General features: G+C 40.8%; 1 protein-coding gene across 25 annotated transcripts in view; it reads right to left on the bottom strand.

The window, feature by feature from the left end:
* Window positions 1-19,881, bottom strand: part of KANSL1L (KAT8 regulatory NSL complex subunit 1 like) — a 61,666-nt gene extending 41,785 nt beyond the window's left edge. For 5 of the 25 annotated variants that reach the window (XR_015288821.1, XR_015288822.1, XR_015288813.1 and 2 more), the window contains exons 1-2: window positions 19,616-19,881; window positions 12,402-13,519 (exon numbers count right to left, since the gene is read on the bottom strand). Coding sequence is in view for 9 of the 25 variants with exons in the window: in XM_086896023.1 (XP_086752149.1) it covers window positions 12,402-13,489 (1,088 nt within the window). In the remaining 16 variants the exon portion in view is untranslated. Of the gene's footprint in view, window positions 1-12,401; window positions 13,520-19,213; window positions 19,490-19,615 lie in introns of those variants that run through there. The other 20 variants (XR_015288825.1, XR_015288826.1, XR_015288815.1 and 17 more) reach the window with 14 other exon arrangements.
* Between the last annotated feature and the right edge of the window lie 140 nt (window positions 19,882-20,021).

Below are 20,021 nucleotides of genomic sequence, written 5' to 3'. Positions count from 1 at the left end.
TTTTTCAAAAATGGTTGCATTTTTTTCCCCTTATACACACTATTTAATCTTGAATCAATTGCATTCACTGTTAAATTTATTAAGTACGTTTTTGCTTCATTCTAAAACACTATGCAAGTATTTCTTAAGGCTTAAATTCTATTATATAATTAAAATAACAGCATTTAATTACACTGTGTAACAATGTCCTTAGGCCCCACTCTAAGGAAAGGTTTCCACAGAACTAAGCACAAACATTTTATGCTCAGGCCAAAGGAAGCAATTTTAGCTTCTCCACCTTGTAAGCCCAGGCTGCCCCATGCCCAGTGCCTGCTCAAAGACTTGGACAGCTACACAGTGACATGGATTAGACACTTGCTGCAGGTTCATTTTAATTTTAGGGGCAGCATGACTGAAGCAAGCTGAAGTCTAGATCCCTTTTCCAGTTTTGATGCATTGCAGACAGGATAAGAGACAGAAGCATTGATTAACTCTGTTCCCATCCCTGTCACTCCTATTTGTTTGATCTTGCGTTATTTTTAAGCATCTTTTCCTCTAAGCCTATTTCTCTACAAATCTTTTAGTCAAGCTTGTAACTCCTAAAGGAAATAAAATCACAGTGAGCTATCCTCACACTCCTAAAGTGAGCTGTTTGCATGCAAAGTAGTATGGTCCCTCAAGTGACAAATGATAACCTATTTCTGAAACAAAAAAAACCCCAAACCAACGCTGAAACAAAATCCAAACCTGTGTCAATCCGCTCCTGGGATGCTCTACAGTAAAGCTTAACATTTACTCAGTAAAGGAAGTTGTTTCAAGGTGGCTTCAGAGAATTCATTAATTCTGCAAGCTCAGAGAAGAAAAAAAAAACCCACCAAAAAACCAACCACAGTTACAAAAATAACCAGGCCTGTCACTGAAGGAGGAAGTCAGAAGCAGGTGCTAAAGTAGAAGCTCCTGCTTGTTTTGTGTTGGGAATGAGACAAGAAAAAATATGTTTCTGTCTGTCCCGTTTCCTGTGTGCTCCTTTTGCGAAGTATCTTTGCTTTGTTTCCTTGCTTTTGACTCTAAGATCATACATCCTCCACAGGAATTCCAAAATCCTTCTTCTGCTAGCAACTCAGTATAAACCATGTTACACTGGTAAAGTTTCTCATGCTCAGTACTGTAGTACAGTGGAACATTAAATTTGCACATAAAATTACTCCTCTTGCACTGACTACAAATCTGCACATGACCTCCTACATTCATCCAGGACTACTAGAAGAGAATAGAGCAATACTGATTTTGTATCAATAAAACTTCTAATTTAAATTGCCCTAGGAAAACATGCTAGAATTGCATTAGGGGAAACTTGTTTCCATGTGAAATACCTGCCTGCATTTCTATTTTGGACTGCAGGTCAGACCTGCACAACTTACAAGAGAAGGACAGAAAAGAAATGCAGGAGAACAAACAAGGCACAACGAGCACAGACGCAAATGCAAACGAAGTATGATCAAAAATGCAGCTACGAACAGATATTCAGGCTGTACTAGGGCATCCCAAAGAATGGAAAAGAGTTCAGCTGGGGATCATCAGTGACAGCAAAGGCAGTGTAAGCATTTCATCAAACCTCCTTGCTTCTGCTGAGGCTGAAGAGACAAGCCAAAGCACTGCTATTACAGTTGGTACTGCTGCTGGGACTGGAGGAAGTTTCAGACCTAAGGACAGAATGCACAGATGAACCCCTTAGCATCCTCATCTACCCTCAAAGAGAAACACTGAGAACAAACCATGTTTTTACATAACAAAACCAACACTGCAGAACACAACAGGACTCTCAGAAGTATTTCTGGGGCCCCCATTGTATTTTGGGTGAGATTTATGTTTTCCCAATAGCTAGCATCAGCTTGTCCCAAAAAAAACAAATGCAGGCAACCTAGTTGAATGCAAAAGGGAGCTGCTAACCAAGATAAAATTGCTGTGCTACACTTGCTGCTGTTTGGGGCTTGTGCGTGGGTTTGGGGTTTTTTACTTTACAGGAGATGAGAGTAGGTGGAGTTTTAACCTTAAAGGCATATTTTATTTTTATAAGCAAACAAAACAATAACCCTGAAAACAGTTCATAAATGATGGAGAAACAGAGAGTTTAAAATGCACAAAACACACAGAACCTGGAAATGACATTAAGTATCTAGGAAGGTTGGTTGAAGCAGGTATGATGAGCACAGGAAAGAGTATTTTAGATTGTGCAGCCGTGTGACCATGATAAGATTTTCCACAAGTTATTTTATATGCTGAAAATTAAAAGCAAACTAAAGCCTTCCACCTTTATAACTCCCAGTGAGAACAAGTAACATGACCTACCATGACATGTCTCCAGGGACAAAGACAGGATGCTTCCTGCTAAACAGGAAAGGAGCATGCTTGCAACAGACCCACATCAAAACTCAAAAAAAATTTGACAACACATAACACAGTCATCTTTCAAAAGGCTTTAAAAACACCAATTTTCAAGTAACAGCACTCTTAAATGCACACAAACCAGAGAGCAAGGCACTCTCATAGTGTGGGTGGGAAAAAAAATCCTCCAATTCAAAAATTCTACATGAAACACAAGAAGGGCAGTTGTTCCTGACATCTCACACTTACATTTCTGCCCAGTCTCTCAACATGGGATATTTTGCTCTTTCTGCTAGGTGATGCTCCCTATGGTCTAATCCACATTGTTCTGGCACCCAATTTTCAGATCATATAGTCATAAAGTGGCCTCTACCATCCCTGCTGGTTCTTCTCCCCTCACTGGGAGCTCCTGGGCTAACAGAGGCCTATTGCAAATCACATAGCAGTGAAGTATTTGGGAGCAAGAAGCAGCTCATAAACCACAGAGTGACTCTACCCTCAGGGTAAAGAGCTAATCACCCTCCTCAGTGGGAGTCACTGAAAACAACTCCAGAAGTTTACTGTTTTTATGAAGGACTGATCTCCGGAAACTGAAAAGCAGAAAGAAATCAGAAGGTTCTCCAGTCTTTAAGTTCCTTCCAGACATCATATGACTCATCATGAGTTTCATGAAACACTGGGAAAAAAATCACTCATCCCTCAATCCTCTTGGGAAGCTCACTCAGCTGTACAAAAATACAAATATTCTCCACATGGCACGATCACAAATGCTCCACAGCACACTAGTGTGGAGTGAGTCCCTCCAGGACTGGAGCTGCTAAGCTGTGAACTTCCTCAGCTGCCCCTAATGTTTCACCAGCATTACACTCAGTTCTCTGACTACACATGGTAAAGCCCAAAGAGCAACTGTCCTGAATGCAAGTGTTTTCTTGCAAACCACCAATATGGGCTTAGGGCTTCTGATACCTTTGGTCAACATGGTGGAGAAATTCAATATGTCCATTTTTCTTCTCTCTGCAGACACTGACAGTAAATAAGAGCTTACCTACAAAGACTAGAAGATTATACAATATAAAATATTCAAATTAGGTGAATTCAGCTATGCTTGTATTTTAGATAACCATATCTAGATTTTAGTCATGAGATAAAAGTGTGTGCCTACTCCCAAACAAAACTTCCAACACTTGTAATAGCTGAACAAATATGTCCAACTATTAAATGACCCGTAAATGCTTTCTCAAGGACTAATTCTTCCAGCACACCTACATAATGTTTGTTTTCAGAATGAACTAACTTCAGTTGCCACTGAAGCATTAATTCCCCTGGATCAGTTAACTGTTAAACCCCTAATAACTACATAACTAAAAAATAAACAAGTCTGTGCTGTTTTATGAATGCAATCTCTTCTATGCATTCCTGAATGCAAAAAAGATTAAAACAAACTGTAATGATTTTGGCCAATAAATAGTATTGAGGCCGATCAACATTATTTACTGTGGCAGTTCACTCTCAGCTTTTGCTCAGACTATCCAGGAACAGCAGGCTGCTGTTTTGGAATAACCAACACCAAAGGAAGCTATGCACTCCCCGCCCCCTCAAAAACTCCATCTCAAAAACATCAATTGAGGGGATTTCTCTAGTGCTCAAAATTAGCCTGCAATCTCTGTGAAGATCTGCAGCCAGGTCATTCTTCTGGATCCCACCAGGTTGCTGCCTCCTTTGGTGTTTAATAGGAATTTTACCTGGCAGACAATTTCCTCTGAAACACTACACAGCTTCCCAAAACATGGGTTATAGTTTTCCCCTATCATCTACAGACATCAGCAACTGCTTATTACAGCAATTTCTGAAATCCATGCATGTTCCCACCATTTTCAGAATTGCATCCACTAATATAATGTTCATAATATACAATATACATCTTATCTTCCCAAACCAAAAAAAAACCTGTATCTGGCTGAACATTTCTGCTATGACATCAGGCCTGAGGAATTTATGCAGTAACACCTGAAATTATCAACCATAGCTGTGATTTTTCTCTTGAAGAGAAAATTCATGGGGAAAAAAAAATTAGGTAGCAAGGAATTAAGTAGCAATGGAATCAAATTTTTACCTTTTCCACAAAATGAGAAGGGACAGTGGGAAGGATAGAAGAGGAAAATCAATATTCAGAGAAAAAAATCTGTAGAAAACTGAAAACATGGAAAGTCTCCATGCTTAGATACGCTAGCAAGGGAGAGATCTCAGAAGAATTTCACTGGTGCACTATATATGCTCCCTCATCTGAGAAATCACATCTTCCAAACTGATGAGATGCCACACACACTATTTGCCCGTTACAGGGTTCCTGCAAAGGATTTCACTACTGCTGCTTTTTTATATTGGAAACTGAACTGTAATACTTGCACTGAATTGTTAACTCAGTTTGGGGAAAGAATAAATTAAAATTTCAGCTTGTTAAAGGATGTCTTAGAGTGGTGAATCTTTCCAGTGGCTGGCTTCACAACCTGGTCGGTGCTCTTCACCTCCAGTTCTGTTTACGTAATTCTTTAGAGCTGAGTTAATTATAAAAGGCCAAATGGATTAGCGAAGGTGGAGTCAGTCAGAATATTAACTGCCCAGAAAGAAAAAACATGCAAAAGGTAAACAACCAGCAGCATTTCCTCTTTATAAAATTTAAAAAAAAAAAAAGCTGTAAATTAAGTATCTGCCAATGGCTTTTGTTAAAAATACTTTAATATTCATTTTTAAGTTTCTATTGTTTTCTCCAGCACCCCAACATGCTGTACATCAGTCCAACGTGAAGCAGAGAAGCAGGTAGTGCTAAAATGCAGAGAAAGAAACTTCAAGCACAGCAGGGCTGCCTAGAAACGAGCTTCTTTTCTTGCCTTTGAAATGGCACAACATCAATAGATTAACAACAAAACACCAGGAACACAGGCCTAGAAATTCTCTCTAAGTATTACACAACTGCCCTTCAAAAAGAAACCATGCAGTGCTACGTCTGTAGCCCATGCTCAACATAAAATAAGGCAGAACTTACAAAATACATTCCTTTAAAGATTTGTGCAAATGGAACATTATTGCAGCACACAAGCAACATATCAATCCAGTCCAGTCACTGAAGTTTATTCTATAATTTGTATGTACATTCTTACATGGAAAAGTTCGGTATGGTATTCATGTAATCTCTAACTGCATCTTGTAAGTCAGTATATATATATATATATATATATGCATGCATATATAGTATCAGATTTCAATGTAAAATGTGTACATATTATTTTTGAGGCATTCTGGAGAACTAACAGTTGAACCTGGAAGGCTCATGCCAGATGCACTGGAAATTTTGGGAGTGGAGGGGTTACAGCCCTACAGAGCTGTACCAAACTGTCCCAGCCGGGACTGCCAGCAGAGTCAGGGGGTGTGGCAGGTGGGGAAGTCGATGACAGAGAAATCAGGGGAGAAAGAACAGGAGCAGCAGCAAAGACACCACCACACACTGATGTCCACGTCCCACCACTGGGAATGTGCCCCACGTGTGGAATGCTTTGGGGAAAGGGCTAATGGGAGAGCTGGCAGAGTGCTCCTCTGGCTGGGAAGGCAGATGGACACTTATGGCAGGGGTCCCACTTCAAGCCCTGAGGGAAAGGAAGCCCCAGGGGCTGTGCTGAGAGTGAAACCTCTGGCACTGAGAACACGGGACATCCTGCTGCAGGAGACACCCGGGCTGTCAGGCCCCCCCAGCTGCTGCAGCCGGGCTGGGATTAGGTCATGGAGGAGGAAGCAAAGAGAACCTGGCTGGCTGCTCTGCAGGGCAAGGATGGAGCTCACTCTGAGCTTAAACCCCTCAGTTCAGTCTGCAGGGACAAGGGCTGGGGAGTGCAATGAATGTAGCTTTGAACAGTTTGGTATCTGGGCGTTTTGTACGAGCCTGAGATTGAATTCCACTGAATTTTTCTGCTGCTCAGTCTACCCCATGGGCTGGGCAGAAAGGGAGTTTACAGTGCACATATACTCAAGCATAGACCTTCAGGTTTATTTGTTTTTCCAACACCAGTATCAGTAATTAGAAGTTTGCTAAGTGAAAATGGAATTTATTTAAATTCCCCAACAGAAAACTTCTTTTGACTCACAAGAGCTAGGCAAAGTGTGTGGATGAAAATGAAATAATTTACAGTCGTTTCAGTAAAAAAAGAGCACAGGTCAATGTATTTAAATCCAACATCTAACATCACATTCCTAAGCCATATTTAGCAGTATGAATGAAACCCTGTTACAGGAAAGCATTCCTATTTTGGGAAGTCTTTATGCACACTTTTTACTTCATGTGAAAAAGAAAGTGCTTAAATTATTTCCTGTATCAGAGGCCCATGTATGCTGATTTTCAAAGGCACTGGGTATATCCCTTTGTTAGCTATAAACCAAAATAACACTGCCCTTGCTTTACAAGAAGTTATAAAGACAGTTCATGGTTGTTTATAAACAATTATTTTAATTAAAACAAACACACTTCACAGCTTAGTGAAAGAAAAAAGCTAGCCATAATTAATCAGCACTTGACATCAAGCACCAAATTCTTGTCTCCAGTTTAATTAAGCATACAAGGTTATAAATGCATACACATGTGCCTGCTTATTAGATCTGCTATTCTACTAGGCTATCTTGACTGTGTATTAAGAAGTTATTAAGAAGAATAATGCCAAGTTTTTATTTAATATGAATTCAACACCCATCTAACTTAAATGATTCGAGGTTCCCAGTTCCAAGTGTTCCTTGCAGGTTAAAACCTGTCAAACCTTCTGCTTTTCACTAAAACCTTTCAGTTTGCCTTCAGCAGCTGCAAAAATATTAACGTAATTACAGGTTAAAAATCAGGATCCCCACTCACAAGAGCATTACTCTGATATTGTGAGAACAAAGTCTTGATCAACAGCAAGTTTTTATTGCTGCACATGAGATCTCTAAAGCAAAACAGTAAATGCACATGGGACCCTAAAGAAGTTATAAATTCATCTTATGGAAACCAAACCATGTGAGGTTAAATATATTCTGAAATAATATGTGTAACCTTACATTTAAATTAGAAGACATTGTAAAGCTTTTTTTATCTTTTCTTTCATTCTCCTCCCACATCCTAGTGATAGGAGCCAAGAATTGAGAAAATGGAATTCTTGAAAAAGCAACGTATAAAACATTCTTAAATCAGCATATTATTTGCACCAATGAATTTATACTTATTCAAAAGCCCTCATATTAATCTTCTATGCAAATAAGACATTTCCTGGACTTAGAAACAAAAGGTCTTAAAACCAGGAAACAAGTGGGGGTTTGTGCCTATGAGCAGCATTTTGTCCTGGCACTCTCTTACTTCTCTTCCCAAACTCATAATTCAGTTATCATATCAGGTATGAAGTGAAATTACAGCTCAGTGTAGAAAATTAGGACCTGACCTTGCAAAAACATTCATAACATGGCTCAAAGACTTGCAATAAACCCTGTCCCTTGAGCAGTGCTGTGTATAGCCAGGCCTGCAGAACTGCATTGATGTTGCTCAGTACAAGAAAAAGTGCTAGGAAAAATGGTAAATAATCTTGAACAAACAGATTAGATCTGGAGATACTAGTCATAATGTTTTCTCTTCCTTCTTGTATTTTCTCTGCCTTAATGCTCTCCTCCCCATCACATGTTTGTGCTAAAAGCAGATTTCCCATCTTCTCTTTCCAACTAGTAACCTAAGGGGGAAAAAATAAAGGAGAAAAAAAAAAGAAAAAAGAAAGATTTACTATCTCTTCACATTTATTGTAGAAGTTTCCAGGCACAACAAACCCTGTGGGCATGGAAAAATATAACAGTGTGTCTTCATCAGGCTTGAGGTTGCTGGAGGATAATCAGTAAAACATGTCTTTCAGAAATCAGAGGAAAAAGCATGAAAACATTTCAGAGGGAAAATCCCAACGAACAATGCAAAAGGATTGTATTTGGATAGGGAAAGGAGAACTGGGAAAAAAAGGCACAGGACTTGTCATGAGTAGAAAGAGCTACTTATTTTGCAGAAAAATCTATTGCAAGCAGTTTTTCTTTCTAATTGATTAGATGCTTGTATTACTGCTTGATGGAGTGAGCAGCTGTTTCCTCAAGGAACCACAGTGATGTATCTTTCAATTCTGGAAGATCAGATATGTAGTGTACTACACTCTGCAACTTTAAAGGATTCCCAAATGACCACCTGAGCATCAGAGTTCTTTGTGGTACACTGTACTTCCTACTACATCAGGAATAGACACAAAATACATCAGTAAGAATGTGGAGTTCACCCAGCAGGATACACACTGCTCCCAGAGTAGAGCTATGCTGTTGAAAATCTTTTGAGCTCACATCACCATCCAATTCACCTTGTTTGAAATCTATGACTATTTCTATGTATAATCTTGCATCTTCATGAACCACAAAGATCAACAAGTTTGAAGTAAATTCAGCTGGTGGAATGTTGCATATCAAGTGTTAGTTATGAATCCCTGAAGGAATTACTTGTGGCCGGCTTTGTGTTGTCCTCTTTGGGTGCTCTGGTTTGTAACACCTAACAGCAAGCCAGAGAGCAGCACCTAAAAGCTGCCTTTTAGAAACTACAGAGAAGGAATACCACATCCCCTGGGTAGTGGGAATTTCCTGTGCCTAAAGGATGGAATGTACTAAAATACGACAAAAATTACTGCTGGAAATGTGGTGCTATGAAAACTGACAGGTTAAAGACATTCATGAGCTGACAGTAACAGCAAATTGACAAAGGTCCTGAAGACAGCCAACTGTTTTTTTGTATTTCTTTCTAGCAGACACTCAAGAGAATAAAGTATGGTTTGTTCAAGCTCTTGAAATGGGATGAGCCTTTCCCATTACTCTAGGAACTAGAGATGTTCAATAAGTACTGTGAACTGCCTTCACCAGCAGACCAAGGATCTTTCCTGTCTTGAGGACACAATCTATGTAATGCAGGAACAATGGTCTAAATATCTTACAACAGCTACTTGCAACTAAACAACAAAGGTATTGAAATAGATGGATAAAGACAATCTTACCTAAGCCACAAAGCACTGAGATACAGCTCAGAAGAGCTTATGTCAATACTCATTGGGAAAAACTCTTTTCAGGATAATGAGAATGAACAGGTTCAAAACACTAAAAATAACTCCAGGTTTTTTAACTAGCATGAGGAATTTGAGCTGGAATCATCTTCTCCCTCCTGATGGGAAACAGACTGTTCTCAGGTAGGCACAGTAACTGCAGATTCTTCCCTGCCTTGCACATTGGATTGATAGCTCCTCCCCCACAAAAAAGAATGAAAAACACTACAGTCACAACTATGATCAGTCACCAGTGTGACTACACCCTCAAATTAAATGCAATCATATACTGAGATATGGGCAAAATCAAAAAATTCTTTCCATTCATCACTATATTACTTGAACCTTATAGTATCTACAGTTAAGTATTATGAAAAATATCACAGAGGAATTCAGAGTAAAAGCCCTCACTATGCAAAATAGAAATTCCCACACAGGTGAGGAAATGAGTATTGTCTCACCTACATGATCCCCTTGTTTCTGGAAAGCACTTATAACCAATTCCTGAGGAGAGAAAGGCAATTCAAAGCATGTAAATCCACCCAGCAGAAAAAAAAAAAAGCGTATTAACTTTGTTTCTTTTGTCCAGATGAAAGGCAATCCTGAGGGCCTTAAAGTGGTAAGGCTCAGGAAACAGCAAATCTCACCAGCTGAACTGGTGAATAGCTGATTTACCTTTGTTACCTAGAAGAAAAAGGGCAGCGTTTTAGCCACAAAGGCAAATCTTAGGAAGGTTGGAGAAATGAAGAAAACCATTCTAAGCTGGAGATAACAATAAATTCAAATAAGAGTCAGCCTATCCTCACTGCAATGTTAATTCAAGCATTGCCTCAGCCTAGGCACACAGACAAGTCTTTGGCTTAAATCAGGCAGTACTTTTAACTCTGAGCTTGCTGGCCCAGCAGCACACCTCAAACGCCAGTGATTCTCTCCCTGCCAATGTAGCAGGGCCGCTGCTGCTGAACAACTGCTCATCAGTAAGAGCATAAAAAAGGGGTAAGAATAAACAACCCAAAATAAAGGGCCACACTGAGTCAGACTACAGATCATCTTAGCCAGTTCTCCTGCCTCTTAGGAATAGCTGAGATAACAGTGTTATAACTGCAGGCATGGAGGGAGCAGCGCTTCCCACAGCTGCCAGCAATAGCAGCTTGGGGATTTCCTGAGCCAAAAGTGATGGGTTTGCACTTAATAATCCTCTGTGGATTTTTTCATCAGTGCAACAAAGTAAACTGAGTAAGCCTTAAGTGGAAAGATAACTACCAAAAGCCACAAGAAGGAATAAAGGTAAAGGACTGGCAGGGAGAGTTAGAAATTCAAGTGTCCCTGGCAGGAAGAAAAAAGAAAACCATCACACAAAACTTTGGTCCAAGTTTTGCATTAGCCACTACTGTTCAAGAATCAAGAATTTCTCAAGAGTTTTCTTTTTCAGTTCATGTAATCACAAGATTAGAATCCTAGAGGCAGAGCTATTACTCAGAAGTTCAAGTATATCAATTACGAGAAGAATGTGGATTTTCCTATGCTGGGGAGAGCCCAAATGATATTTTTTTATTAAAATATTTCAAAAGAATAATTATTTTGTAACTCAAATATCTAAGATGTTCCTAACTTAGTTGGCAAGTCATTGCCAATTCCGGCTTTGGCTGGACTTCAGCAGAGTATTTACCATTCTGACAATACGTAAAAGGAAATGAAAACTTTTCTCCTCTGTTTTTCAGACCTACAGAGCTCAGCAAAACACAGCAGAGATTTGATACAGCCTTGCTGGACTGAAGCTAGAAACATGCAACAGGGCAAAGCTATTCCAGTTTCAGAAGCTTACTTGGTTTCTTCTGAGCGTTATGCTTTTCAGGAAGCAGAATGGGAACTACATGTTTTTAAGTGGTTTTTAATTTATTTTTATTAGACACACTCTAACAGCAGAGTATATAAGGAAAGACTGGTAAACACAAACCCTGTGTCTATAAGAGCCCATGTGAAATATGACTGCCATGAAGCTCCTACAAAGCTGCTGCATTTGTGTGCAGCTCTCTTCTGGGTATCACAGTCCTGACTATTATATCCCAACAAACCTTAAGACATGCTTGTATCTCAAGCTTTGGGAAGAGGAAAGCAGCTGTCCTTTCACTGCTTTCTAAAATTTCTTGACTGAAGAGACTAAGTGTAGCAAGGTAGAGGTAAAAAAAAAGGAAAAAAGGTTGTATCATCATCAGAGAGCCATTTTACTATCTCCTCTTGCCCACCACTGATTTTCAAAGCCACTGTAATTGTATTGACAGGATTCCTGCCAACTTGAGACACTACAGGTTAATGATATGTATTTCCCCCTGGTTCTTCCTGAAAAAGGTATCAGCAACAATAAAAACACCATTGCTAGCTACATTCATAGTTGCAGAGTGACTTCAGTAAGTAAACTAATATTTTTTAAATTAAAGAACCAAACTTTTTCAATATACCAACCACCAAATACTCAATAGCTACATCAGATGATAATTTTTAATTTTTACTCTTTATCACAATATAGTGGATTTCAAGAGCCTAATATTGACTAATTCTTAATAACTCCAGAGTAAAATTAAAATTATTTTCATTCTGGCCCCAAGTATTTATAGCTACCACTGTTTGATTTACAGCACCATTTGAGGATTAGCAGTACTGATGTAATGCAAACTGATAGAGTGCAGTACCAATGCTAGCTCTCTGCAATCTCGTAAAGCAACTGCTCCTTAAATGCATTAATTAGAAGTTCTTACTTTTTGCCAAACCTCGCTCACACTGTCAGTCTTGCTGATTTCAGTAAGAATATCTATTGAGCGAGGTTACTCACACAAGATGGAATCTGTAGGACTAGACCTTTCCATCCTGATTTATAAGTAAGAAGCACATGAGTCTAAGCAGGAATTTAACACTTACGCTTCCACAGCTGTTCTTACAGTCTGTTCCTCACCATCTTCATCTGAGCTGCTACATGTTGCATCAGAGTCCAGGTCCTTCTCCACACGAGACAGCAGCCCTCCAGTAGAAAGTGCAAAGCCACGGATTTCTCCTGGTGCAACACTAACTCCGTTCTGTACATCCACACTCAAACTACTCTCTGAAGTAGTTGTGTTGTTTTCCGGCCAACCTTCAGTGCATCTGAGGGAGCTATTGCTCAAAAATCTAGCTGGCTCATGGAAAACCTTCATTCTCTGAAGCTGATGTTTCACAAAGCATTTCAGCTGCTGATCACAGTGTTTGATAACATGCTTTGCCAGGAGCATTTGTAAACGCTTCTGAGTTCTTTTGGCGCGACTGATTTCCATTTGTTGCTTAGTGACACACTGGAGTAAGCGAGCGTACACCTCCTCCTGGGTGCAGCTCAAAATCCCTTCTGAAGGCCCGTGAAGAATTTGGTGTAATAAATCCCCTTTTATTGTTTCAGTGCAGACTTCCAAAGCCCTACCCAAAACCCCATTCTTCTTGTACCATTTACCATTTAAAAGTTGCATTTCTTCTGCGTTACTGGATTCAGTTACACTTGAACCTGAAAGTCTCTGCATTCCTGCCAAGTTTGGAGATGTGGTCTCTGAAAACGCTGCGCCTTTGACCTGTTGCTCAGGTTCTGAACGATTAATATGACCAAATGGTGTGTCAGCACCATTATGTAATGGCTTTCTCATCTTGGAGCAGCCAGGCTCTCCTGCTTTCGTTTGCTTACCAGTTTTGCTGCTAAACGCAGAATTTGTACTCATTAACAAGACAGACTGATAGCACTTGGAGGATGGTGGGGAACCAAAATGCTGCACATTGAAGATATCATTCCTGAGGCTGGGCTCAGCAGTGGGAAACCCCAGGACTGAGCAAGTAATCTGTGCAATGGAGTCCTCTTTTATCTTCTCTTCCACTGCTCTGGAATTTTCCACGCACAAAGCTGTATCAGACTCCATAGCTCTAGAGGACAAAGAAGGTGACAAGTGGATACCATGACCTTTTGTTGTTGCCTCTCTGACGGCTGGTGTCATTATAGCTACGGTAGGTAGTTTACAGCAAACCTGAAAATAACATGGGCCATGTAAATTTTTTCATTTTCATGACACAGTACAAATACAACAACTCTGTTATACATTTCATTCTTTCAACATCATTCAATAACTCCATACAAAAGGACATTATCTAAAGAACACAGACTATGTTACCTCCCAAGTCAAACAAGAACACTCTTTCTGTTTTTTCTTTATTTCATTCAGAGTCTGTTCCATGTGCAATGAAAGTGTTTACATCTCAGGAGAATAACTGTTCATACCTCATTTCATTTTTGATTCTATCAGTCTGAGAAATAAGATCCAAAAAGTTCAGGTCTGTCATCTAACCTTGCCCAAACTGAAAAACATGACCTTGAGCAATGTGACTGACACTACTGTGAGAAACATATTTACTGTAAATCTATGTAAAGCAAGAATTTGATTAATTATTATATATTCATATAAATACACGTTAGAAACCAATGCTTCCAAAACAGAAAACTCTAAGTTCTGAAGTTTCCTACCATAAGAGATTCTTTCTAGTACCTTTGTATACTACTCTTTATTCATCAGGCAACGTTTGTGTAATACATACAGATTATTTTTCATAACAAATTGAGAAAAGACAGTTCTCCTTGACAAATCCTTTTGTTTGTGGCTTGCCAATTAACAAAGAGTTCCCACACTTTGGGATCAAAAGACCAACGTCAGCCTTCACCCCTTCTTATCAGCAGCTATGCTGCCAAGTCATACAGTATCTGCTCCACACAGGAATCACTTGCACAGTACTTACAGCTTTGTTTAGGAGATGGTTAAAAAAACCCAATGAAGGATTTAATTGAACATGGCCTGCAGAAGCCTGAAAGATAAGTTCCCGTCAGCTCTTCATTAAGAAACTAGAGACAAAACCAGAAACCATAAGAGAGCAGGAGCAAAAGTGAGTGCAGCACAGTAATGCCACAGTAAATTCTGTTGAACTGTGTACTAGTTGAGCAGCACTTCCACTGTTCTCCTTTTTATGTCTCCAGTTCCCTGATCTCCACAGCAACTGCCTAGCTCAGCAATTTTCAATGCACAGATCCCATAGGGGTCAATGATTCTGAGACTGACACATATGGATTTTAAGAAAATACCTGTCTGAAGCCTTTGTTTGTTTATAACTACAGTTTTTTTACACTGAAAGTGCAAACATTAAAGTGAGCTGTGGAAACTTAAGAGAGCTGAGAAATACCAGTTGGGATACTTGCTCCTTAACCCTCAAAACATGAAGCAAAACATAGAGAGCCACATACTCCAGTAGTGCCTTACCACTCTCTGTATGCTTTATTCACCTGTCATTGCTCCAACATGTGCACTTCATCCATAAAGTTTTCATCTCTGTACATCACCCTCCTAGCATCACTGAGACCAGGTTTGGTAATGCTGCTGCTGATCATAAATGATACCATTAAAATCCCCAAGATTTTAACCTTTATAAATAAGCCAATAACTTCAGCCTAAAGAGGAGCTCAGCACGAAGTCCTCCCAGTGGACTGGAGCTGTTCAGGATGAACCCCATTCTAGGATCAGACAGGGAAATGCACTGTTGAGAACTGGAGCCCCAAATTCTAAAGGCTCTGGTGACTCAGCAATGCTCTCAGCATGTGGCTGACTCGTGTCCTTCCTCTTGTAAAAGCTAGCAGGCCTGCAAATTTGTAAATCCAAAGGAGTATCTATTCAGACACCAATGCCTCCCTGCCCCTAACATACTGGCAAATAACTATAGCAAGTCAGAGCAATTGTGCATGGCTAAAACAGAACTGAACAGTTCCTCTATGGGGTTAATGTGAGCTCAGGAGCCCCTGTGTTTGACCCCCCAAGAAGATGTCCAAGAAGAGCATCATCAGCCTGGTATCTGCATGCACTTACCAATGAATTTATAACTGTTCTGACTTTACCATCCACCTCCCTTTGTCTGAGTGGTTTAACAGGCACAGGCTGCTACTCCTGAAACCCAGGAAACATCCACACACAGTGGAGCTACTCAAGCAAAAAAGTACTCTGGAGATGTGGATCACGTACCTCTATGAAGATGAAGGTTATTCAAAGAACTGGCAGCACAAAACTTCATAGTGCTGTGTTTGAACTCAATCACATTCCCTCAAATACCACATAGCCTTTTGGTGCAGTTTCAAATTTCCAAAATCGCAATGAACGCCATTACCGATTTTTTTATTTATTTTTCTTTTAATCTGAGGTACTTCTTTTTAACTCTTTTAGAGGAAAGAGGGGAAGAAATCAAAGTACCCTCATATGGAACACAAACATTGAACTAAAGAGAGCTGACAAATCACTAACTAATTTAGAGTGCCTGACCAAGTATACTTAAACAACACGTAGCTAAAAAATAAGTAAACTACTTTTCAAGAGGAAAATCACTCAATTAACTTGGAAATTTCAGACAATGTTTCTGCCCTGAAGATAATGTGAGACATTTGGGTGTGCTCATCTCACTACAGTGACATCAAAAAGAACTTCTATAAGCTGCTATTGCCACAGTGTCCAGCCCTTGGCATTTCTCCAGGAAGTTCACACACATACACACACAAGAAAACGTCACAGGTACAGGAGCAAAACAAAGTATCAGCTGCAAAAAAATTATAAACAAATTTTAGTGCAAGTACTTGGCTTGACAAAGTTACACAATTTACATTTTTACAAATTTTATTTAATTTTGGCAGAAAGCTCCAAAAATTATTTCATTCCACCTGTATTGGAAGTGAGTTTCCAGAGCAAAACTTAAAATCTTCGAGGGGGGGAAAAAATTAAGGCAAAGAGGGAGGGAACAGAAGTAATGCAGAATGGTATACTGGAAGAGTGATTTCATTCTGAGAAAAGCTTTTTTTGTCATGGGTAAACCATTTCACAGATTTTTTTTTTTTTTTTACTTGAGGTTTCAAAACCAGAACAGCTGAAATTCTGCTAAACTGGCAAACAGTTTGCTTTACATCTATTGAATAAACACTCCACTTAAAAGACTAAAAAGTACTGTAAAAAGAAAAACTGATATTAAATAAGTACTGGGGAAGGGAAGAAACAAGTACCAGACATACACAGTAAAGCAACTGATGTTTAAAGTGACTTTATGCTTATCCTCCCCTAATGCCTTAATTACCCATGAGGATATGGCTGGGAATTGTAGTTTACCACAGCCTGACCACCTCCCTTCCGCCACTGCAGCTACAGGTTCCTCATCCCACAATGACTCCTGCTCCTCTACCTCTCCTCTCCCTCTGCTCATTTCTTCGTCCTCCCTTGACACTTCTTCATTTTACCCTTTCCCTACCAGCTTACCTCAACAGAATTTGCCTAAATCCTGAATCTAGTGTCTTCGTGTTGGTGATTAGCAGCATAGAAACACAACAAAACCCAGCCACAACCCAGCACACAGGGTGGCATTCCCTCCCTTCCCAGCTCTTGTTTACAATCCTTTCACTTTTTGACTCTTCTCCCCCTTGCATAACACTATCACTTTGGTTACACAACACTGCAGACAGTGTTCTGGGGGATTTTTGCTTGGGGGGAGGATTGCTTTGTCTTTTAGTGGATTTTTTTATTTGTGATCTTTTAATTTCCAGTAACAATAAAACTCTACTTGCATGAGGCTTTTTAAGGCTCCTCTGTAACAGCCTTCTCTCCTTGTAAATTGAGTCATCTTTCAGCATCATAAAAATCTGAAATTTTCTTCTTAATAATGAGATTCCTCGAGACCAGGAGGAGATACATTTATTATTTATTTTTGTTTTGAAACTCAGAAGCCTACAAACAATATTTCAAATTAATATGCTGTTTCCAGTTTATTCAGATTAACAGTGTTTAAGCCAACTTCCACTGTTTATTCCTTGCCTAGATGGCATTTCAAAAGCAAAGCAAAGCCCCTAACAGCAGAAAGCCTCTGGTCAAAAACCCAAAATTAATCTCAGCAAGAATGCTCAAAAATACTGTATTTCAACCCATTTTAAGGCCTCTTAGAGACAACCTGCAGAAGAGAGGGCTGCTGAGAAAGCAAATTGCAACACAACTGCCAAAACCTGGTTTCCTACAGCTTTGTGCTGTTTGTCCTGTAATCCCCAGCTCCTCCCGGGAAGCCTTCCTGATAATCACTGGACAAAAATAAAGTGCTCTGGCAGGCAGGCACTACTGCGGCACTGCCTCAGCCGAGTGCAGCGGACAGGACCTGACCCTGGCCAGCTTCTTCAAGCCTTGCCTGGTGGGAGGCATCCCTCAGGCTTTAAATACTGCTCCCAATTTTCAGAAAACCTACAGGATCATAATGACTTCTAAGAATAGCAAGAACAGCTCAATAGCATAGTCTGCATTTTCTCATGGAATAGTCTGCAGCAACGACCATAAAAAAGATATTGGTCCCACTGGGCATGTCCTGGTTAGGACTAGGAAAGAAAAAGGAAAGAAGTCCATATTTAACACACCTGGGACCAGGCCTGAAGTGATAAAAAAAACCACAATCATTTCAGTAGGCAGCTTTTGTTTTCACTTCAAAAGCAGACCAGTTACTCATGATGCATATTTAAGCATTCTAGTATTTTGTTCTATTAATAGATTGGAAAAAAACCCCATAAACTAAATTAGGATTATGTGGGGAGTCTCCACATTCAGCAGTGTTCACTGTGCAGACACAACTAGCCAGACAAAACTGCAGCTCCAGTGTTTTGTATGCCCCAGAAGATATAAGCACAAATTCCTTATGCTTGAAAATAAAAACAAACCAAAAAAAACCAGCACATGTCCCCCCCAAAAAAGGATCTCACTTTGAACACTAAGAGATCTCCATTAAAGACAGACCACCCAAAGTTTCAATCATAAAAAAACATCAAAAAGGAGGCACTTCAAGTGGAACTCATTAGTATTAATTTATGATAAAATCCAGGACTCATTAAAATCTCTAAACAGGTTAGTTTTCTTCCTTGTTCAGATTTGCTTCTGAAAAGAGAATCGATATGATTTCCAAGTTTACTACCACATCATCAACTAATTCTTGTTCAGTCTATAACAGCATATTTGCAAAGCAATATCTGAAGTAATTTTTAATATATGTTAAATGCCTTTTGTAGTACAGCAGGTGCCTCTGTAAGTAGATCATATATATCTCTCTAACAAAAATATATGCAATACTTTCCAATACTTTTCATTGTAAAGTCCGTATCAACATTTCAGTGATACTTTTGAATTTCAGCCTTTGAAAAGAGGGCAATAAAACCTGGTATTAAATGAGACCCAGTCAGCTCTTAAGACACTAATTAAGATGACAGGAATTTAATCTCCTCAGAACATTCCCCAGGATTTCAAACCATGGACCAATACAGCAGGAGAGTCCTAAGGCACACAGACTGCTTTCTGAGCTGGTACATCCATCAGGCTTCATCCAGCGTAATTTTTAGTATTTCCTTTATATTAAAATAAGCACAAAAAGGAAGTATTTAGCCTTTGACAAAAGGCATACTTTAATAATTTGGATTTTTTTTTATTAATTGGCTTACATTGCAAATTAGAAATTGAATGGTTTTAATTCGATTCCCATTAGAGAGCGGTATCTATGGAGTAACTCAGTCACTGCTAGAGTTTTGGGGGGACAGATACTTCATTTTGCAAGCAGGAAGCTTGCAAAAAGTGGATGGAAAGACTAGCTCAGGAGCACAGAGGAACTCTTAAAGCAGGTTACGGGACCTGGGTCTGAGCTGCTCCCAAAAGCTTTGCTAACTACTTCATCTTAAGTGTCCAGCTCTGTTAGCGGTCCGAAGTGTGGGAAGTCTCGCTCAGGGTCACTCCGAGCTACAGGGATGTGCGGCACACATTGAATACCGGAGGGAAGTTTCGACGCAGCGTTTAAATCCCGGGTGGGACACGCGGGGCGGGCACGGAGAGGCCCCGCCCCTACACGCGGGCGGGCTCCGCCCCCGCCTCAGGCCCGTCGGCCCCGCCCCGCCGCGCGCACGGACCGTTACCCCCGCCCCGCCCCCACCCCGCGCATGCGCACCCGCCACTCCCGCCGCGGGAACCAACCGCCGCCCGGCCCCTCCGTGCCCCCGCCGCCTCACGGCGCCCCGCCGCGCCGCGCCCCGCGCTTGCCTCCGCGTCCGGCGGGTTCTCCGCAGCGGCGCCGGCGCTGGCGCCGCCTCAACCCCGCACAGCACGGCGCCCGCCACGGCTCACACTGCCGCTCTTGAAGAGTCCGCGCCCAGCTAAAGCGCAGCGCGGCTGGGCGGGGCCTCCCCTGCTCCTCAGGGGGAGGAGCGCGGCCAATCCGGGGCGCCGGGGGGCGTGGCTCGGCTCGGGGGCGTGGCCGCCCGCCATTGGCGGGGCCCCGCCTGACGCGAGGACACCGCTCCCCCCCCTCGCGCGGGGGCCGTGAGGAAGAGGAGGGCGCACCGCTGCTCCCCGCTCCGGACGGGTTTAAGTCTTACCGCGCAGCATGGCTAAAGAGCTAAAAAACCTTCATAAACACACGCATTGCAAGTTAGTATCGCAAATAAAA

This window comes from Cyanistes caeruleus, chromosome 7 (assembly GCF_971803275.1).
Source record: "Cyanistes caeruleus chromosome 7, bCyaCae1.hap1.1, whole genome shotgun sequence".
Classification (NCBI taxonomy): domain Eukaryota; kingdom Metazoa; phylum Chordata; class Aves; order Passeriformes; family Paridae; genus Cyanistes; species Cyanistes caeruleus.
This window is presented reverse-complemented; position numbering and strand designations above follow the sequence as displayed.